The sequence below is a fragment of the Tamandua tetradactyla genome, chromosome 19, assembly GCF_023851605.1.
Source record: "Tamandua tetradactyla isolate mTamTet1 chromosome 19, mTamTet1.pri, whole genome shotgun sequence".
In the NCBI taxonomy this organism is placed as follows: domain Eukaryota; kingdom Metazoa; phylum Chordata; class Mammalia; order Pilosa; family Myrmecophagidae; genus Tamandua; species Tamandua tetradactyla.
Genome location: NC_135345.1, coordinates 20,110,344 through 20,133,893, shown reverse-complemented (window position 1 = coordinate 20,133,893; position 23,550 = coordinate 20,110,344). Strand labels below are relative to the sequence as shown.

Genomic DNA, 23,550 nt, shown 5'->3' with positions numbered 1-23,550 from the left:
CACACTGGGAAGGCCTACCCAGTGACTGGCAATGGCAGAAACCCACCAATTTCTGGTTTTCCCCAACAAGGATCTCTATGAAGTACATAAAAGCTATCAACACCAGACCAGGCAAAATGTAAAATATGATCTTGATCTTCATTTGACTTAAGACCTCTAAAACACAGGCTTACATGTTGATTTCAAAAAACAAAATCAAAGCTGGATCCTGTTCAGATGGCTTGCTTTTCTTTTGTTCCCACAGCAAATGGAATGGCTACTCTGAAGTATATTCAAATACCCATATATCCAGTATTTTGTCCATCTGCTTAAAACAAATCTTTGCTGACCTAATGGGACTCTTTGTCATTAAATACTCCTCCTATATCTGCACTTTAATTTTGAAGTCCCTTGGGTCCAATAATAATAAAATAAAAATCATGGATGAATAAGCAATAAAGTACTTGGTGCCGGTGCCTTAATTGTCTTAATCACTGAAAGGTTACCATTCTAAAAATTTTTCTCTCTCTTACTGATTCTTTGTTTTCAAAGATACAGAGTTAATCTGTCCCCCTTAGGAAAATATCAGTATTAGCAATACAGACTGTATATCCTTGCACTAAATTGTAACACAGACACGACACCGTCCTGAAGAACTTTTGTTGCCCCCTATGCAGGAAGCTGTTCCGCAGACCTCAGCAGTGGAGTGGCAGCTACCGTGGCACTTCCACTAAATGAGTTATGATGTCGAGCTGGCTGGACAACAGTAACCGGGAGCAATGATAACCTGTAATTCCGGTACAACCGCTGTCGGGTTTATTGTGGCAGGGGCCAAACAGGCCAAGAATAAAATGAGGCTGGAAACTATAGCAGCTGTCACCTCAAGTCACCCACACTTTAATCAGAGCTGGCAGAAATTAATTCAAGAGGAATTCTGACACAGGCGCCACTGTCATGTTCTGATTTCTGTCTTGATTACAAGACTCCTATGAGACTAAATTGGCATCAGAGAACTTGGGGGGGGAGTAGTTTTATACATGTACAGTATTAAATTAAATTAAGGTCTATATTTCTTACATGAAAAATGAATCATTTGGTTTGGTTGTGTCTACCAAAACCCTTCAACGTTTAGAAAACCTAAGGAGAACAAACATTTAATTAGCTGAGTTATCCTTTAATTTGGTTCTCCATTATTCATAATTCCTTCCCAGACTTACTATTTGCTCATTCAAGTTACAAACCCTGAACTCAACAGAGATTTAATTCAATACATCAAACACTTATGGAGAGCGTTCTAAAGGTCAAGCCTTATTCTAGGCCCTGGGGGGCATCAAAAAATGTTTCTGTAGTACATGTCTGCCAGTGTTTATAGACATAATAGTAGAAAAAGGAAACTAAGAAAATAATTGACAAGGATAACATCTGGGTGTGGAGATAATGAGTAATTTCTCTTTCTTTCTTTCTTTCTATTTTTCTAAACTGTCTACATCTTTTTACATTGAGCATGTGTTACTCTTAAAAATCATAACAAAAAGAAAAAATCATAGCAAAAAGAAAAAAACTGTGGCTCCTTTTGTGGGAGTGGGAAAAAAGATAATAAAAAATTAAATGTATTTGTTATCCTAGCAAATTAATTTTTACCTTAATAAAATAAAAAAGCTTTCTTTTAAAAATTAAAATAATTGTAGCTATCATAAAGTAATTTTGAGAACCTGAGATACAATCCAACAGCAAATTAATTGTGACCTCAACAATCAAATTAAATGGTCAAAATCTATTTGTTTCAGATAAGCTGACACAAGGCCATACAAAGAATTCTTAGTTCTAAAAGTACTATTTATAATGTTAGAAAATATAGTGGCTCTAAATCTCACTGGAGAACAATAAATACTACTTCTGAACCAGAAATAAAAAGGTTTTAATTAAAAGAATAAAGAAAATGAGCCACTAGGATATACATAGTTATTTTTCATTTGTAGGATTTGTTTGGTTGGTTTTGGGAGATAGAAGAGAAAAACGACCTTTTCACAAAATGCTTTGGATACTTAAGCTTATGTTAAAAGTCTGGGTAAATATAATAATAGTCCAAAAATAAACTGAAAACCGCAAAACAAATATTTATAACCAAATGCTTAACCACAGTAATACCAATGAAATTCCTTTCCAACAAGCTGGATTAGAAGTCGCAAACTCAAGTAGGAAAGTGTGAATCACTCCCTAATAAGTCACTTTTAGTGTTACAGTTATTGGTAAGATTTATACATGCTATTCATACATATCAATAATAACCATTTCAAAACTCACTACAATCTCTTTTTCAATTAACCAGCTGCAGATTGCCCTGAAATTTATTTTCTCCACTCTTGGATACATAGGTAATCAAAAGGCATTCTCAGTTTCAGAGGTGGGGTAGAGGCAAAGATGGAGCATCTACGTAAATTGAGGAAACTATGTACTGTCTCTTTTAAATTTCAACCTATTGCTCCCTTTACTTACACTTTCCATCTGTCAACAAGTGCTTGTAATTTTATTACACTGTCCTGTAGTTTATGCAGAGTTGGTATTATTTTACAGAGTTCTGTTAATGGACTGGATAAATGGTAATGCTATTTAAACTAGTCCCCTGCTCCAACAAACACAGCTGCAACTATACTACTATTTCTGAGCAAACATCTTGACCCGAACACGTAGTGCTCTCTCAACCCGTCCAAAGAGAAATTGGAGCAGACAGCAAAGGAAAAAGCATATTTGGCCGCTAGTGGCAACCAACCATGTCGAATTATAATTCATATCCAGTGTACCCTCTTTTTCTTTTCTATTGCATTTGGAATCTGCAAAAAGCATGTGTGCTTCTTCACCTGGCATTTCATTTCCAGTCAAGAGTCAAATGGTGATTATTCATTACAAAAGCCCAAAGAAAATCTGCATAATATCCAGTATATAAATGTATTCGCTATACACTACATTGGTAAACTTTTCCACTGGTCATATATCAGGAAAAAATAGTATTCAATAGGAGTAAAAGATATGATTAGTAAAAAAGAAAGAAAGAAAAACCAAGATACAAATTATCACTACTAAACAATTTATTAAAAAAAAATGAATTTTTGTTTTTTTCATGAGTCATAGATGTGTATAGCTTTACTGTATTATTTAGTAAGTACGATTATGGATCACTTAACATATACATGAAACAAGTCAAATATTTTACCTGTTTCAACACTATTTCCCTATTTATCAAAAGCTCAGTATTCTTTTTTATCACTTATCATAACTTCATGTGAGAGATTTATTTATTTATTTAGATATTTATTTATTGGCATGGGCAGGCTCCCAGAATCAAACCCAGGTCTCCGGCGTGGCAAGGGAGAATTCTGCCACTGAGCCACCACTGCACTGTCTGGAGATTTTTATTTTTTTTTTATTTATTTTTTTTTTTTTTAAAGGAAAGACAGAGAGAAGGAAGGAAGGATAGAAGGAAGGAAGGAAGGAAGAAAGGGAAACATTTTTAAACATTTTCTTGTTTTATTGTATTCTGTTTCTCCGTTTTTGTTACATGGGCTGGGGCCGGGAATCGAACCGAGGTCCTCCGGCATAGCAGGCAAGCACTTTGCCCGCTGAGCCACCGCGGCCCACCCCTGGAGATTTTTATTTTTAAGTGGACATTTTTAAAATACATTTTTTGCATGTAGCTTTGTGCACATTTTACATCTGCCAGGACATTTCTTTTGCATCAGCTACTCAGTACACTTATATGCTGAAATTTTGAACCTGCATCCTCATTGTCAGAAATTACACTAACTCTGAACTCCACTAGCTTTTGTTCACTTGTAACGCAAAGATTCTTAGTGATGGCTATTTAACATAACTTGTAAGCACCCTAATAGTGGTCAAATTAGCTTTTAACTCATCCTCTCAGGAGAGCTATCCTTGTTAAAAATCTGCAAAGTCTAATTCAGATGAGAGAACTTAAAAGAAGATTCCTGACTTGAGGATGCAGACAAAAATTACATTTCAGTGTTTCTAGGTGCATCCAATGCTTTCATCAGGCATCAAATCCCAGGTAAAGAGGAAAGAACACTTTATTAATATTAAAGATTAAATCAGCAAGCAATAATTTCAAGGATATCAAATCATTCAAGTCTTCTTGAAACTTGTCCCACCTAGCAAATACATTCTTTCTCATTATTTCTCAAAAGAAATCCTTTGAGCCAAGCAGACACATTATAACTTTTTCTAGCTACCCACTTTCCCCAGTTCGTAAGACATTGCTTTAATTAATTTGAGTCTTGATAAAGTTTTACGGATTCTGCTTCTTTAATTTACTCCTTATAGACTTTGCAGTTTTCCTTTCATTTATAACAGTTCATAAAATAAAAAATCATAACAAAATGTAAGAGAAAATCTCATTGTCCTGTGATATTGTCAAACAGGGTAAAATATCAAACAATATAATTTGCTTATGAGGGGTTCAGCAGTGGATCACACCCCCTAGGAGCCCCTGGGAGAATTAAACCACATGCTATTAGACTAAAAATCAAGCATTCTTCTTTATCAGAGATAGAGCTGAGATTTCATACTACATTTTCCCACATTCAGTTTAAATTTTCAATTCCAGATAACAGTCATTCTGTTTAAATTCTACTTTTACAGACACACAGAAAGCAACGACTTCTGGACTCCTATGTATTGTTTTAATGTGCACACTATTAGCAAAGTAGCATGTTTAACGTGACTCATTGTATACTGATAGCCTTGCAGTCGATTCTTCAAACACCATTCATTAACCAAAAATTACATCAGAAAGTAAAATACTATTAAAACCATCTCTGTGGCCCTTTCGAGAAACTGGGCATAGATATTTAAGTACACGTACCAATTTACATACATACATGTAATCTTTATAGCAGCCTACATTCAAATTTTTTTTGTAAAAATAGTCCCTAAAGAATTCTTGTTAATAAAGGCGGTCTCAAGGTTTCTTTATTTGATTTTTTTAATTTGCTTAAATTGGGCCAATTAACCAACAGAGAATACAAAGAAGAGGAGAAATACTGCTAGGTGACTTTGGCTAGCCTTAGAGGAGGAGTGTCGGGAAAGCCAGACTCGAGAGAAATGATCTGGCACAGCGGCTGGTTGCAGCATCCTCTTCCTTGACTGTAAAATCTCTATGTTGAGTTAAAGTGTCAGGAGGAACGAATAGAGATCTGGCTACAAGGGACTAGGCGGGGAAGGACAGTTCTACTACTTCTGGAACCAATAACAACATTGAACTAGGAAGCTACAAAACCGTGCTACAAAATCAAGTTCAGAAAAAGCAATATGCTCACTTTTTCTATAAACACACCCAAACGGGATCTCCCCACCACACAGGTGAGTGCCACTCTGAGCATTTCCTTTACACATCCTGACAGTTTTGTCACAACCTTCGTGGACATCAATAATTATCTATTTTTTCATCACTTTTTGTAGCCTATCTCCCATCCATACAAAATCATTTATATGTGCCCAAATCTGATTTTTAAAGAGCTTTCCAAACATGTTTTCACCATGACACATTAGGTCACCAAACAAGCATTCCACGAAGGAAAAAACAATTCTGCCTAAAGAACTACTCCTTTTAACCATCTATGCTATAACTGATATGACAACCTTGCCTTATAGTTGTTCACATGCAAAGTCAGGAATTCTGGCTTTCAAAGAAACACTACAGAGGAAATTCACAACCACCTTTAAATACCTTATAATAATATTTCCAGACTAATAAACATTACAACTCAAATGCAAAAAACAATACAAAAAAAAAAAGCTGACATTAAGAATCTGAACTTTACAAGCAAATACTGGGATAATTCTTCCCTTCAGAACTTAATCAAACTTTCCATAAAGTAGTAAGGTAAACCTCATCATTATCACATGATCAAATACAGTAATACTACAACAATAACATACAAGAATCACTAAATGCTAAGCAAATAAAACAATCAGAACAACTAAAAAAAGAACCAATCATATTTCTTGGGGGGGATGGGGAAGCAGGGAGAAAGGAAAATTTTTAATCCATTAATTTATTGGTGAATAGATTTCCAGAAACCATAAGGAAACAGATCCAAAATTTATTTAATAAAACACACAAAGTCCTACCCAAAGCAACAATAACTATTTATGTCTACTTACAGCCTGTATAACTTCGAAGTCCCAAGAAACAGCAACTCAGGAAACAGCTGAAGGTGATTTCTGTTTAAACGCCTTTTGAGAAAAACAAAAACAAAGCTTATGTTACATAGCAAATAACCAAGATGAGACTGTGATTTGATAGTGTCATGCCTCATCCTGTATATTAGAAAAAAATGAAATGACATTCAAGAGAATTCAAGCACTGCACATCAAAAGTTGGCATGACTTTTTGTTACATGACTTTTTGTTACATGACTTTTTAAAGCAATTTTCCATTATGCTTATTCAGACCATGATTATCGGGGCCTAAACTCTAAACTCACATCCCATGCAATATCAGTCAACCAGAATATACACAAGGATAAAGGATTTCATGACTCAGACTCTAGTTTCTAGGGTTAAGTCAGTTCAATATAAAGCAGAAAATAACACAGTAAATGGTGTCCTAAAATAATTCACACATTGTCCCAAATGGCCTAAATCTTCAACCAAGGTGTTGTGGCTAGATGGAACAATTTTGTTAGCTTCTTATTTAGGTGGAAGAAAAAAAAATGAGACAGTGTCGGTCTGACTTGTCACCATAGGTAACACCAGCAAAGTTGAAACTTCATCCCACGACTCCCAACCCTTAACTGAATTGAAGGCCCAGAGCCTTTGACACTACTATTAGGCATGCTGCGAAATGTTTAAATAATGTTTTAGAATATGTAAGTAATACCGGAGTGGTTAAAGTGTTTTAGAAAAGAATCTGACTGCTAATATAACTCAACGTAAACCCTGATCCACATATTTAAATACTTTTGGACTATGCACACTTGCTAAAAGTGGAAAAATGTTCCTGGTGAAATAATATCCCAATCTCATTTAAGAGTACAATTTAATGCTTCATTAAAAATAAAAAATGTACCTTTCTGTTTTTGCCAAATTTAAATAAAATGAGGACACCCTGTTGTAAAATGTAAATTAAATGGTGAGCAAACCTGCTATAGTTCCAGAGCAGAGTAAGCAAGTTTTACAAATTAATGTCATCCTGAAGAAACTTGAGGTATTTCTTTAGTTTTGAAGATAAACATTAAGGGGATGGAAAAAGGGAGAGGGGAGATATCCATGGACATATTCAAAGGGTCTTAAGAGGAAGTAAAATTATACTTATTTACTCTCCACCGGGCAGAAATATGACCAGAAGATGTAATTCCTAAGAAAGTAGATAATAAGGAAGATTTCTTTAAGAATTAGAGATATTAAAAAGTGAAATTATTTGCTTTCAGAGACTCTCAACTCCTTATTCTGCATACATTCAAGCAGAGGCTACTTTCTTTTTTTTTTTTTTTTCTTTTTCCCTGCAAAGGATGTAATGTAAAGGAATTCTGGCATTTACGGGAATTTGAACCAGGTGAACTTCATTGTCTTCCAATTGTAAAACATCTAGGTACAAAGATGATAATGATAACTTTTGTTGCATAAATTCATATTATTAAGAAGTTGGCCTTCTACAGAAACATTCTCAACGCATAATAAAACACACACTAATAAAAATGTATGACAACAGAATTAGAGAATAAACATTAAAATCAGTAGTGAGACTTGCTTCCCACTTACACACTTTTTTAAATCCACAAAGCACATGAAAATGTTAAATTTAAAATTAAACAATATTTTTTTCTCTGCTGGGTATGATTCTGTAGAAAGAGTACTTTCAGGATCTACTATTATACAATTTCAATAAAATACAGCTTAGTTTTTCTCTCAAAAGCAGATTACAAATATTCACAAGAGCGGTAATGGGAATTTTTCTGGGGAAGCAACCTTTCTTGGAAAGACTCACATATATTCACAATTGTCATAGAAGAATTTTTCTAGGGAAGCAGCCTTTCTTGGAAAGACTCCCATTGTCCAAAATGCCAATCTCAATTCCTTGAAGGACAGAGATGGCTTTTCATAATCTGATTCAAACCACACTCCTTTGTGCCCCTATGCCTTGCAGAGGCAGTTCACAATGTGGAGTGCTTTCTCCTCTTCTGCAAATGGTACTTCTTACATCTTCTGTGAAACCTCCCTTAACCCCCCTACACAGAGTTAGTGCCTCCCCAAAGCACCTGATAAACTAAGAGTCTCTCATGCTGTATTATATATTTTTAATTTTTTAAACATAACAACACACAAACACAAACATTCTCACCATGTGATCATTTCATTCTTGGCATATAAACAATAACTCACAATATCATCACATAGTTGTATATTCATCACCACGATCACCTCAGAACATTTGTATCAATCCAGAAAAAGAAATAAAAAGAAATTAGAAAAAAATTCGTACATACCATATCCCCTACCCCTACCCCTCACCAATCACCAGCATCCGAATCTACTAAACCTACTCTAACATTTGTACCCCCCGTTATCTACCCACCTCCAATCCATATGTTTTACTCGCCCTTTGACAAGGTAAAAGGAGCATCAGACACAATGTTTTCACAATCACTCAGTCACACTGCGAAACACTGTATTATATTTATTTGTGTACTGATCTCTTTCCCAGCAGGCTCTAAGATCTTCAACTATAAGAACCATGATTCTGTGTTTCCCACCATCCCCCCAGCATTTAGGTTCTTAGTAAATGGTGAATGCCTGACTGAATAGACTCCTCTCTCTGCATTTGGATATGAAGAACGCAACACGCAACATCTTATATTAGCCCCCTTTTCTCTGGCACACACCCTGAGGATTGAGTCTTAGGTTTTATGCCACTCTTCAGCTAACCAAAGCCCCACAACCAACCCCTAGACTGCAGATATCTCCTTTCCCTTCCATCAAAACTCCTCCATTCTCAACTTCACATAGAAGTTGGAAGGAACTTGGTGCACTAAACGTATTTGGATACATAAATGACTGATAACTGCTACTAGTTTACTTTTTGAATAGCCAACAGCTAGTACAAATGCAGACATGAGGAAGCAGAGATTCCAGACTGTGTGCAATGTATTGCTAAATTATTATTACTTTCCATGTCTTTGTGACTCTTAATTCACTGCACAAGTAATAGCTAACACGTGCTGAACTTATCTATGCAGGACAGCGACCCCTGAGAGGGCTGCATGGGTTATTGCATCCACTCTCACTGCAACTCCATGAGCATGCCCTCTTGTTATAGACTTTGTAGAGGAGGCAAACAGCTCACAGACAGTACAGTTAAGACTTGAAATTGGGTGTTGTGGACACACCCTCTGAATCACTCTTCTCAGAGATACGCAGCCTAAACTTTCCTAAACAATGATGCAAAACAATGTAACGGTGAAATTTTCCTTCTCACCAAACTTTTCCTTAGGAAAACAAAGTTTAATATACTCAGTTTCTAAACTATTTATTAATTAACCTTCAGAAAATAAAACACCAAACTTTATTTTTCTAAAAATTAGTTCTATGTTTATGTGTTTGAAAAATATTTAAAATGCCTAAAGTTGAGAGAAAAATGAAAATGCATATAAAACACTTGTTCTGAACTCAAGTAGTTTATCAGCTATCATATTTCAGGAATGCTATTATGGAATGATCTTAATATATCTAAACTAACCATGTGGCATTTTTGTCTTGAGCATAAGACAAAGCAACATCACACGGAAAAGAGCAGATAACTCAAAAACTGATGTGTTAACATGTATAAAACGGTAATATGGCCATGTTTTTTTCTTTAAAGGAATTTCAATATACTCTTGATTCCTGTTCTAGTCTCTGTTCCACTGGTACTAAGGTTAAATGGACATTTAAGCATTTCAAATGAAATTCTTTCCCAAAATATTTAATAAAATAAAAAAATGTAATAGCAGAGATTCTTTTACAATCTCTAGAAATTAAATCCTTAAGTTAAAGAATATTTTTTTAAAAGCCAGAGTTTCTTTGAAGGCTATTAAAGTTCATTAATAGTACCTTAATAAGTATCATCATTACTTAAAAAGTAACCTCATTTCTAATGCCATGGCAAAATTAGCTGTTTGAGGATGACAGTGTCATAATAATAAGTCTAATGTAAATGAATTAAAGAAGTTAAAATCTGATGATCACAGAGCAATAAAACAATCCACAATGAATTTAAGGGTATCACAGAGGAGGAATTATGGAAGCCACCATCAATTAATTCCATTAAATAGAACAAATGGGTCAATTACCCATTGTTCAGAATATGCATACTTAATTATGCCAAAGGAAAGGTGACAGATGTAAAGTGACATTCAGCTCTGTGTCATCACCCACTAGATGGAATCTGCCACAAAACCAGGACCGATTGAGAATCTCTGAATGGTAATTCATGGTTTCAGAGAAATGTGTGATGTATCTCTTGGACACATACATTAGGGCAAAGATGAGAAGAGATTCCTATAAGTGTTCTAAGGGCTATTTTTGAGTGTGACCTATAGAAAGCTACATGATCTTTCTGCAGTGCACAAAACACCGCTGGTTTCCAGGCAGTGCAAACGGGTTCAGTGGCAGAATTCTTGTCTGTCATGCTGGGCATCCAGGTTCGATTCCCAGAACCTACCCATGCCAAAAAAACCCACAAAAAACAAACAAACAAAAAAACACCACTGGTTTCTGACAACTATATCTTAAAAAACCTCTATTAGAAGGGAAGCCTTAGCATCATCAACAAGCATTCTCTTAAATTATTATCTGCCAGCTGCTCCTATGATTGATGTTCATTGATTGAGACTACAGTTACTTATTTTTTCAACCTCTACTTCATTTCAGTTAATATTTACATTCACCTCAAATCAAAATGCAAAATAAAAATGATTTTACCAAAGTAAGTGAAAATATATCCTTCATATTTATATGCTGTTGTAAATATAAGGTATTTTAACAGTGCCTGGTATGTAATAAGCATTCAACAAATGTTACCTTAAAAGGTCTATAATTTCCAACCTCCAATTTCTCGTAAGTAAACTAAAAGCAAAAGTAATTAATTTTATCAGATTAAATTTCTGTGTCTCTTTAAAAGGAAAAACTTATGCTAACATTTTTAAAACAAATTTCTTTTTTGGGGGGGTTGCATGGTACTGGAATCGAAGCCGGATCTCCCACATGAAAGGTGAGCATTCTACCACTGAACCACCCGTGCACCTTAAAACAAATATTTTAACATATGACTTGACATACTATAAAACTGATACAATAAAGATTATATTTCCAGGAGTGATTTTTATGATAATTTCATCCTTTGTAACTCTTACTAAAGATGAACACTCCCATAGAAATGTTGCTTCCTCTTCACTCCTTAACAATAGATACCACACCTTGGTATTTCTCCATATATACAAAGAGATTCTGAGAAATACTCAAACCCCTCTTGAAGGAGGTTTTGTACATTTTCCACACCTCTTCTAATGATTTTATACTATAGTAGGAAGAAGATCAGAAGGAAGATAATGTCTAAATATGAATGTATAAAGGTCACATGCTATCATATGTACATTTTAATAGCCCAGGTTAGAGAAAATAACTCCTCAACTAAGCTTTAGAGAAACAGGAGAGAGATGCCGAAACACAGTAGTAACATACCTTTACATGCTAAACAGCCGAGCATCTTACCTAACGCTTTACATACATGATCTTTCTAAATTCATGTAACACTACTGTGAGATATAATCATTATTCCTGTTTTAAAGTTGAGGAGACTGAAGTTTTAAAAGATGAAGTAATTTGACTGAAATCTCAGTGTGGTAGGGCTGGAATGGAAACTGTTTTCCAGGGTCATTTTGAAATAATGTTGCTGATTTGTAAAAGGGAGGGGAGCCTGTATGTATTTGGAAAACATAATGAACAATTCAACCAATGAGTATCTGCAGATGTTCCACCAGGCTCGAGGCAACATCTGAGCAAATTACAAGGAGAACAGGGTGCTAAGCTACCCTTCCACGCTTCACTGCCAGAACCTAGAACAACGGCACACAGGAAGTTCTCTGGAATTATTCACCTTGATCCTGAGTGGGTGGAAGCTGCAATGATCACAATTAAATAATTGACTTAAATACTAGCTTAAAGCAGTATTCCCATTTGGGTAATCCCAAATCAGCCCCACTGTCACTCAGCTTTCATTCTGAAAGCATTTTCACTATGATTCCTTCCAAAGTGGCAGATATAACTTGCTTTGAAAAAAATAATGGCAGTGACATGAATGCAAGATGCTAATAATAAGGGAAACTATGTATGTACTGGTGGGGGTGGAAAGATACATGGGAACTCACTGTACGTCCTGTGCAATTTTTCTGTAAACCTAAAACCACTACAAAAAACAAAGTTTATTATTTTTAAAAGTGTACTATGGGGCGGGCCGCGGTGGCTCAGCGGGCAAAGTGCTTGCCTGCTATGCCGGAGGACCTCGGTTCGATTCCCGGCCCCAGCCCATGTAACAAATACGGAGAAACAGAATACAATAAAACAAGAAAATGTTTCCCTTTCTTCCTTCCTTCCTTCCTTCTATCCTTCCTTCCTTCTCTCTGTCTTTCCTTTAAAAAAAAAAAAAAAAAAAAAAAAAAGTGTACTATGAATAAAACCAAAATAGGTCATAGTCAGGAATCAGAATGATACTGGTTTCTCAATGCAACCCTCAAAGCTCACAGACAATAGAACAATGATTTAGATATTGTCAAGAAAAAGTATCCCCCATGTAATTTTCTCTGCTAAGGCTATCCATTAAGCATGATGGTTGAATAAAAAAGAGGTAATTTACTCTTATGCATCCGTTCTCAGGAAGCTACTGAAGGATGTGCTGTGCCATAACAGGGGTATAAGCAAACAAACAAACATGCAGGAAGACCATGCAACAAAGTCTCTCATTCCATCTAAAGTTGTGAAACTCTGTCTAGAAGGCATAATTCAACCAGAAAGGTATCCAAAATGAATGAAAGGCAGAATGAAATGTAAAATATTTGACAATCGCTGCTTCCACAAATACATTGTAACAGTACAAATTAAACTACTCATTTTAAGGGAGAGAGAAAGGACAGCATCCAGCAAACACTGTCACAAAGGATGAGCCCAAAACAGATGTGGGAAAAATAAACAGCCATGCTGCTTCAGAATTTATAAAACGGTCCACAAAGAGCTAACAGGCCATCTCACCACTGCTCAACTTCAGGGCCCATAAAAAAAGCGCTGCACTAGAAACTCTCTCAGATTCAATATTCTGCTGAATTTGTAACAGAGCATATGCATTAAAGCTTTATGTGACCAGAGGCAGGAAACATAAGTTAAATATTTCAGTATCACTTATAAATAAGGTGGAAGCGATTGACATTTAATGACTATCACAGATTAAGTGATTCACATTTGATAATTTAGAATATTTTGATCTCATTATCTCATGCAATCTGCATACTCAGCCTCTGTTACAGAGTTGGATATTTTCTTTAAAGAGACTTTTCCAAGAAAACGACTGCAGTGATTTTAAACTGAGGTGTAAAGATGGCAGAGAACAAGTCTTTTGAAATGTGGCTTGCATTCTTTCCAAAGAGATTAGTACTTAAATTTGTCTTTACTTTAAGAAAAGAAATATGTTACATGTTACCCATGTTTTGTAGGATTAGTCAGAAGAAGAGGGATCCTCTATACCTTGCAGGAAAAAGGAATAAGGGGTGCTTTCCATCAGACCAGTTCTACAACATTTTCTTCACTTGAACTCATATGTATCCTTCTAAAATAAAAATTCTATAGCACAGAATTTCCTCATTCTCCTACTGTCTCACGTTTTTATGAATGGTGTGTGCACCCAGGGAGAACTAATTCTACACCATAGTAAAAAAAAAAAAAAAAGTGTCCCTTTTATGTATGAGGATGTAGTGTTGACTCAAATTCAGATTCTATTGTAAATGGACTTATACTTTTCTAAATTAAGAGTAGCTTCTTTATATCAACTTGGTCAAAAGTTTAAAATATCTAAGTAACAGATATATTTTCTAGGATTTCTTACATGACGTCACCATAATAATATTTTCAGAACTCATTTTTCAAGCAAAAAAAATTTCAAATGAGAAAGAAAAATATCAAATGACAAAGCTGGTGAGAAAAAATGGATTTTCAAATCCAGACACTAAAACTCGGAGAGTCTAAAGCAATCATGTTATTGGTGCAAAAAAATGAATCATCCAACTTCATGCCTTTATCACTTCTGCAATTTCCTTATTCAAGAGTATAAAATGTTTGTAATGTTTGTAACGCAAAAACGAATATCTGACATTTTCCAAGTATGCTACCTTCATGCTATGTAACCCAGTAAAATAAGCATTTCACTTTGCAGTCTTGGAGTAAATAACATATCCTAAAAACGACAACCTTCAAAACATTCAAGACTTCCTCATGTTCTTCCATTTATGTTATTAAAAAGAGAAATTATCTTTCAAAAAGAGAAGTTAATTTTCACTACTGGAGCCCTCCAATGGTCTGGGTCCCCTTTAGATGCCATAAAATGAACAAAGCATGATCCCAGAAACTGTAAGTAACCAACAAAAGTTTCTACCAGCCCAGAGAAGTTCTGAGCTTCAAGAGAACTGAAATGATTTTTTTTTAGTCAAAACACAAATGATTTTTAACACTCTAGGACACTGTGTGCCAGCCAAGAATGATCTTGCATTAAGAATTTTGCACAAAGATGCTACTGCAGAAAGGCACAGATATCTTCTAAAGTAAAAGAAGCAGGCTTCATAAATACCCCTATTCTTTACGGTAGCATAGTTGTCATTTGCTTTTCCTTAATTAATTTCCATTGAATTAACTAAGCATTTAACTACATTAGATTTCATTTGAATATTTTAATTGAACAATATAAGTCCTGCTAAGACAATCCATACGTGGCTGATTCTTGAGGCCTCATTTTCATTCCAGATGAGCAGGTACTGCTGGCAACAGAAAGCCTACTAGGAAATCTGCCACTGCACATGTTAGGTCTGGGAGTACAGTAGGAAACTGTCAAAACAGAAAGTTATGTGTGCTCGTGCTGTGTGGGCGTGATTAAATCTGATTTCTTTTGCAATGATTCATAACCACATAATGAGGATGATCATATCATCTGATGCTATTTTCTGTCCATTTAGAAAGAGAGTGAGGAAGGGAGGCAGAAGAGAGGGAGAGATGGGGGAAAGGAAGAAACACTGATTTTTAACTTCACCTAACTTCTTGACATTCTGACTAAAAACCTTGCATTTCATCCATTTTCTCACATGGAAAAATATCTCTTTTGTAGCTATCATGCTTTAATTTACAAAGAACAACTTTCATGTTAAGTTAAAACGAAAGTCAATATAATACCATGACTGTTTCTGACAGACTAAAAAGCTGAATTTCTAAAAAAGGCGCAGATTTTATCTTCTGTCTTCAGATTTGTTTCTTTCTCTAGATCGAGTTAAAACTCAATCAACAACAACAAAAAGAAAAAAAACAAGAAGAAAGGACATAACTTTGAAACAGTTCACAATATGTCATTTGGAAATGCTTTGCTTTTATCTTTTTCAACTAAAAATAAGGTAGTGTCAAAAATTATACATGAATAAAATTAATGTTTTTATTTTATTTTACTCTTCACACAGTGAATGAAAGTTCACTCACTATAAAGACTGTGCAGAATGGCAATTACAGCATAAATCTATACTTAACAAACCTTTTCATAATTTAGATTTCAAATGAAAACTTCAGATCCAAATCTCTAAGAACCATATAAGCTCACTCAACATGTAATTAGAGTTAGTTCATTGATTACTTCCTGCCTCTCATGTTGTCTCTTACAGCGTTTTGAAAAAGAAAGCAATTTTTGTGAAGTTCATGACACCGATTAGATAAGCATGTATAGCACAGGCCACAGTAATTTCATTAGGGATCTCTCTGGGATAGTTATTTTAAGTTTTCAAAACAACATACTGAACAAAATTTCAAATCGCTTGCTTCACAGTAACTTCTATGCATTTTTAACCTCTGAACTCTTCAGCAAAGTTGCCTTGCCATTTAATGTATCTGAAAAAAAAAAATTTGAAAAGTGTATCCACTAGGTTCCTAAGAAATGGTTTTGAATTCCAGAGTCTCAAGGAGATGAATTGGCTGTCAGATAACAATGTGTTTCCATCAGATGGACTTGGCAGTTGTAAACAAAAGGAATTTTCTCAGCTTTTCCTCGCAAATATGAAATATTTGCTCTTGGACAACAGCTGGGGTGACTTAAAGGAGTCCTGCATATATATTAGTTTTCATTCAAAATTACAAACCCTCCTCCCACTAAAACATCTGACTGTGTCTTAGAGAATAGAAAATTGTTCCGAGATGAAGTGACAGTCCCAAGGGAAGTAAAAGTCTAAAAACAGTACCAACTTATAACTCTAATCAAATTTCAGATCATCAAGCATCTAGCTCATAATTTTTAGGTAAAGTTAATTTATTCGGGATGAAAGTTCAAACGTTATTCTTAAGTGAACTGAAAAATGAGAGTTTGTTTTGTTCAAGAACTTCTGAGAAAATTTCTATAATAAACAAAATAGAGATATCATGAAGAGCCATCAAGTCTTCCTTGAAGATTTGGAAATTAAGAATAAAAATATAGAAATTCCCATGTAATGACTCAAAGTTACTTATGGAAAAAGTGTTGATTTCTAAATAATAATTTTAAAGTATCCATTCATCTTATAAGAATTTAAATTACAATGATACTTTAAAAAAATACGGATTAAAAATACCCTTGGAAAGCACTCACTAGGATTTAGCTTTTGAAGAAACCTCAGGAAAAAGGCAAAAGAATAAATACTTCCAGTGTCATTTTACATAGTAAGAAATACGTTTCATTATAAAGTTAACCAAACATTAAACCTTGTCTTTTATTTCTTCCAAAAACTAGCTCAAAGTAGTGAAGTTTAAATTTATTTTGAGTTACACAACTATATTCCCTAAATTGTGACATTTATCACAGATAAAGTTAGACAAACATCTTAGAATTGTCAAGCCATTTTTTTCCATTTTCAGGTAATTATATAGAATTACTTTTGCCTTTGGGCCCAGTAAACCTAAACATGTCCCATGTCTAAAATGAACATTACATTTCATTGTTTTAAATAAAATTTTTATTTTTATATAAAATGGCTATAAAGGCAGACATGGAAACATTAAAATATTTTTTGCTGTTTTTAATAGCACTTTTGCTTGCTATTAAGATGCAAACCCACCAAATCTGAATAACCAAAACATACGAGAATACGGAATTCATATTTCAAATTAGAAGTCAGCAATTTATCCTTATTTCAGACAGAGGTTTTTAAAAATTCCTTCATGGGTAATATAATAATGCTCCTCAAGTAATATACTTATACATATATATATACATACATAACATATTTATACATATATATACATACAAATATATATATACATACACACACATATATATGTACAAATGTACATCAATCCATATGACTGCATCAAGAAAAAAAAAATCTACATTTAATTTCCTTGGAGAAAAAAGAACCAATTTTAAAATGACCATGTTTGGTAATTCTTACTTATTTCTCCTAATCTTTAAGTCATTTTTCCAGAACAAATATTTCAAAAGTCAATATAAAATAATGAAATAAAACTGCAAATAGTGTTTATTTAAGTTATTTTTCCAGAACAAACATTTCAAAAGTCACTATAAAATAATGAAATAAAACTGCAAATAGTGCAAATAATGCTTATTAACAATGTTCACCTTAGGTATTAAATATTGAAAAGGAAATTGGTATCAATAAGTATTTAAAACACTTCTTCAAATATCAGGAAGGATAAACAAAGGGAAATCAGAATAACTATTAAGAAAACTTCTCTCTTTCACTATCAGTGCAAATAAATCATCATTTTTCTTCTTACATAAATAAATTAACTAAACCCTAGATGGACAAGAAGAACATGTACATCTCTAAGTACCAAAGCAACGGTTAACAAGAAAGTAAAGGTTTCATGAAAGTAAGTCTGTATCTTTGACTTTCAATACAAGTTAGTCCTATTTATCTCAAAGCTCACTTATTGTATATTTAGTCTGAAAACCACTTATTCATCCTCTTTCTCTTGAAAACTTGCAAAAGGTAGGACATGAAACTGAAGACACAGTGCTTGAAATTCAAGTACTTCTTAAAATGCAGTTATGTTGTCATAGGTTTGGAATTAAAAATACTTACAATCTCTCCAGTTCTTTAAGATCCTGGAATGCCCCTCTTTCAATGGTGCTAATCTTATTCTCCATAAGCTGACTGAAATGCAAAATAAAACATACGTTTTTATGTTATCACTAACCATATGAATAAGTTTCACTTCAGCAACTGAAAACTTCCAACTTCCTTCACTTTATAAAGTCAATTATTACTCTAGTTTGAAGCCCTTTATCCAGTTTAATGATGATTTATTTGAAAGAACTCAGGGAGAGGAAATAGCACACACATCACAAAACTTTCATAGAAGATACTAATGCAATTTCTCAACAAACTTAACCAGTCAAAACTCTGAACCTTAAACCATAGCCTATCCTGAAAAGCAACCCATGAAACTGCAGCTTCGATGGCTGTTTTGTGATAGACTGATTTTCAAGTGAGTTCTTAATTACTATAGAGTTCTTATAATAATTCATTAACCATGTTTTTCAATTATGACTTAATGGAAATAAATCAGCCTTCAGAATATGCCTCTTGAACGCGAACACTGAACACACAATGGTCAAAAGTACATGACCACTGTGATGACAATATTTTACAATCCTGTGGGTAAAAACACTTTCATTACATTGAATCTCAAAGGATGGCTCACTCACAGCTAATCTAGCCCACCAATTAAATAAGTAATCACATTGCAAAAGTTGTATAAAAGCTAAAAAAGATATGACACTGACTTTGAAATAGGACCATTGTATTTTTGTAGATAAATATTTTTCCACAAAATATTGCTGATAAGCTGAATTTAGTTGATAAGCTGAGTTTACTGTGATAAATTATATCTAACTATTCTCTTTCAGAAAAGTCCGAACATTTTTATTTTAGAAATAATAAGGTGCAGACCATTTAGTTTTTTTTTCAAATTAATCCAAAACCCGAAAGTGTATCAAATGTCTGACATGATTTATTCATAATCTGAAAGCAATTTTCTACATTTTCATATGCATGAGCCATTAGGGTATGCTATAATAAACATTTGAGGTCATTTCTATAGTGCTGTTTTTATGGTTTATACCCAAAAGCCTAAGTTAAGATCTATAGTACAATGATAAACAAAAACAAAAACAAAAAAAAGAAAAGAAAAGAAAGGAAGCCCAAATCTTGTAAAATGTTCTGCTTCTGTCACTGGGACAGTTTTAAAACTGAGACAAATAACTATTCAAAACATGCAATCTTGGAAACAAAATAAAAATTCTCAAACACAGAAGAACACACTTACAGAACTCTTAGATGTCTGAGACCAGCAAAATCTGTTTTGGTAATCCGTGTGATGTTATTTCCATTCAAATCTCTGAGAGAAAACAAGAAAACGAAAGTTCAGATTTATTTCTGTCAATTTCAGGTTAAAGTACAGTTTAAACTAAGCAAGAAGCTTAAGACTAGAAATAAATCCCGATTACTAAAGCAGTTTACAAAGTAAATGGGAGAGAGAAAAAGAGTGACCTTTGAAAGAAATCTTAACGGATGACTCTTAAGTTTACAAAGTTCATTCTTGCTGGCATATGGCAAGAAAATGAAGTGATTATATGAACACAAAAAGTTCTCTTTTGTTGTCCTTGCGTGCTTGCATGGATGTGAGTGCTTTCAATTTGTGCTTTTATAAAGATGCATATATTCCGTCACAGGTATTCTTGATAGGACACCGCCCTGTCACTACAATTGCTAGGCACAGTCCCAAAAATTTCTTTCAGGAAGTTAAACTCATGTTCTAATGCTGACAATTTAGGAGATTTTTTAAGTTCAGAACTATCCTTAGGTAGCACGGTTCCTACCTAAATATCCAAAGGCAAAGAAAAAGTTAGAGTGCCATCAAAAGAACTGCACTTCAAAGACCTGCATTTACAGGCATTTACCTTCCAACAATTCTATGTTTGTATGAAAACTAAACTCTTCATTTGCAGTTCAGGGAGCCCCCGCTGTGACCGCAAAGCGGGAAAACTACTAACCGAGGCAATAATGGAAATAGTATTCAGGCCCTGACATTTTAAATCAGATTTCAGCACCACTTTTCCTTCTGGAGACTCAACCCCTTTTCTGGCATCTTAGGTCAAGATCTAAACTTGCCCTGGTTCCAATCACTTCAAGTAAAACCAGGCTTTGCTGCGGTTTCAATGTCCTCCTTCATAGAAGTCAGTAGTAGTTTACTGTCTCTTACCTTCCACTTCAAAACATCTTGTTAGAAATCTGTATTTAAAGTGTTTTTCAATGACAGAACTGTATAGGCCAGTACTGAGAAAACGATTTTCTGAAAACTCTCTATAGGTCCTTCACAGGAATACATTTCTTTTTTTCAAAGACCTAAAACTCAATTGCTACATTTTTCCTGAGTGCAGTCCCTTTTTATTGAGTAAGACATGTTTAGTGCTTAAAACTTTAAATTGTTCTGAAGAGCATGGAAAGGCAAATGCTAAAAAAGAATCGGCATTGCTTCTCTTTTCCCAGCCCACTTGTTCATGCTGACCAAAGTTCTAGTAAGTTGTGGCTAAAATTATTGGGTTCTTTTTTATGAGCTCTTTGATACAATGTGAATTCCCCGCAGATAAATGTGGATGATCACATTTTGACAAGACACCCCTGGTAGGGCCCCAACTTGCCCAGCACTGCAGTCCTGGGAAGGGGAAGGAGGAAAGGGTAGGGGGCGGCCGTTTTGGAGAACAGGGGCTTGGGGGTGGCCATTTGCTAAGAAAGAGCCTTAAAGCTCTGCTTAGGCAAAAGAAGTGGATGGATAAGAAGAGGCGCTGTGGCCTCGGGGATGCAACTTGCGGGTCCTCCCCGCCGCCCCCACCCGGGAGACAAAGAGGCCGCGGGAGCCTGGTGCGATCACGCTCTCCTGCGCTCTCCTGGCCCACGCGCAACTGCGGGAGCCCAGCGCGCCGAGAGCGCTCGGGAGGGCGCGGGGCGGCGGCCTCAGCGTTCACAAAGAGAATGACCTCCATGCTCCACTTCGCTGAACTCGGGAAGCTCCCCACCAGGAGCCCGTGGGCCATCAACACCGGCAATGCGTTTACTTCTTCATTAGAGTCTCCCAGAGACAGGGGGGCGGGGATGTCTCCCGGCAGCACAGCGGGGAGAGGGGAAGGAAGGGGACCTGCTGCCACGTGAAGGGGCGAGGAAACTGCCAGAAAGGTGGACGGGGCCGCAGGGGCTCAGCAGGAAGGGCCGGGGGTGGGGGCAGCCGTGGGTCTAGGGGTCGCCGAAGTAGTCAGACCCAACTTGGCCGGTTCCTGTTGGAAAACCAGCCACAACTTCGCCTAGACTACGGGATGCGGTCCTCCCTGCAGCCGTCCGCTAGGGCAGGTCTCTTGAGGCCCGCCGCCGCCTCCTGCTCCCGGGGAGGTCGGGGAAAGAGGCGCAGGGGGGCTGTGCGCTGCCACCACGCAAGCTGCAGCCGTCCTGGGGCGCCGCTCCCTCCTCAATTCACGCGCTGCGGCCGGGAGCGAGCCCGGCAGCCCACGACCCTTTGGCTACTCCTCGCACCCCCCATCCCATGACGACGACACAAAGCCAGGAAGCAGTGGATTCCCTCTTTTGAGACCACCCCCACCCCGCGCCAGCCCGCGGTGACAAGAGCGGGGACTCAGCACTGAAACCGACCGGTGTATGGGGGCAACCGCAAGGTGACTCTACTTAAGGAGTCGGAAGAGCAAAGTGGCGTCTCCTTCGTCCTGGGCACTCGCGAGCACTCACCTGCGTGGGGCTAAGAGTGGCGGGACTAACGTGGGAGGTAAGGACCGAGTGCCCAGTGTAGATGCCAGCGGGCCACTCCCGGGGCATTCTCCCTCCCCCCACCCCCCCACCCCGGGTAGTATCCACCCGCGCCCTTCACCCTCAGGAAGAGCGCAACACCTGCATGCACGTGTAGGAGAGCTGGCGAGGGTTGCCAGGGGCACAGATCCCTGCGACGCTTGATCCCCGCAGTCGCGAGGCAAGAGGTGCGCGACCCTGATGGGGGAGAGAAGGGGAAGAGCCCATACTCACAGCCTCTCAGCGTTGCGGGGGATATTCCGGGGCACGCTGCGCAGCGCCAGCCCGTGACAGTCCACCGTGCTTCCTGAGCAGGAGCACTGTGCGGGGCACGCCTGCGGCGCCACCTCATTCAGGACCGCCAGGACTAACCCCAGCGACAGGGGCAGTGTCTGCCAGCCGACGCCGCGCATCTTCCCCAGCCGCCTCCTCGCCGCCGGCGCGGTTTTTTTTTGTTTGTTTGTTTGTTTTGTTTTTTTTACTTAAGCTCCAAAGGAACCGCGCAGTGCCGGGGGCGTAGGGCCCCAGTGGGACTAGCAGCCCAGAGTTCCAGGGGAAAATGCGCAAAAAAAAAAAAAGATAGGGAAGTAACAGTAATATTATTCAAGGCAATAAGACAAGCACAGGCATACGCCTCACACCTCCCTCACCACCCTCCTCCAGCAGGGCAGGAGCTTCTGAGGCAACTTTAGGTCCTGAAGATCAATCGGCCAGTTCAAGGCTGCAAGAAGTCCCCGAGAGCAACGAGTAGAGGGTCACGCGTCGTCTGTCTCGCAAGGATAACTTGGCGGTAAAACAAATAAGGCTCCCACTGGCCACGAAGAATTAAGGGCCGGTAGTGCGGGGAGGAGGATGCAGGTTGTGTGCTGTGATCCGGCGAGCACCCTCCACAAATCCGATTCCAGTGGGAAGGGCACGAGGCAGAAGAGGAGGGCTCGAGAGGAACGGTTGTCCAGATCAAAGCGGGCTCTCCAAAGCTAGAAGACGCAAGAGCTCGGTGGGTCCGGGGCGGGGTGCGCCCTGGGACTGGACATGGCGCGCGGGGGCGCACAGGGCGGGCGCGTAGCCCCGGAGTCGCAGGGCAGCGATGCCCGACGCCCGGCGCCGCTCACGCTCCTCTTTCCTGTCCGCGGCAGTCGCCGCAGCCCCGACCGGTCCTCGCCGTCTCCCGACAGTCGAGGACCTTTTGCAAACACACATGCACTTCGCTGAAGAGTAGCTCGGCAATCCCGCCTCCCGCCCGGCGTCCTTGGCGACGCTCAGCACTAGGGCCTGCCCCGAGGTCACGCAGAAAAGACAAAAGGGCAGTCGGGCCGCCGCAGCTGGCAGGAATATCCAATAGTTAAGACCCCAGCAGAGGAAATCCAAGAGGCCAAGTTGAGGATGAGAGCTGCTGCAGAGACTGAGTTGGGCCCCGCTGGGGTAGGGTGTGCAGGCAGGC

The 23,550-nt window shown here is 37.5% G+C and overlaps 1 protein-coding gene across 2 annotated transcripts in view; it reads right to left on the bottom strand.

The window, feature by feature from the left end:
• SLIT2 (slit guidance ligand 2) overlaps positions 1–23,113 on the bottom strand; it is a 363,732-nt gene extending 340,619 nt beyond the window's left edge. For both annotated transcript variants that reach the window (XM_077136499.1, XM_077136500.1), the window contains exons 1-4: positions 22,344–23,113; positions 19,585–19,656; positions 18,339–18,410; positions 6,157–6,228 (exon numbers count right to left, since the gene is read on the bottom strand). In XM_077136499.1, the coding sequence (XP_076992614.1) occupies positions 6,157–6,228; positions 18,339–18,410; positions 19,585–19,656; positions 22,344–22,522 (395 nt within the window). In that variant the 5' untranslated portion in view covers positions 22,523–23,113. The remainder of the gene's footprint in view (positions 1–6,156; positions 6,229–18,338; positions 18,411–19,584; positions 19,657–22,343) is intronic.
• Positions 23,114–23,550: the final 437 nt, after the last annotated feature.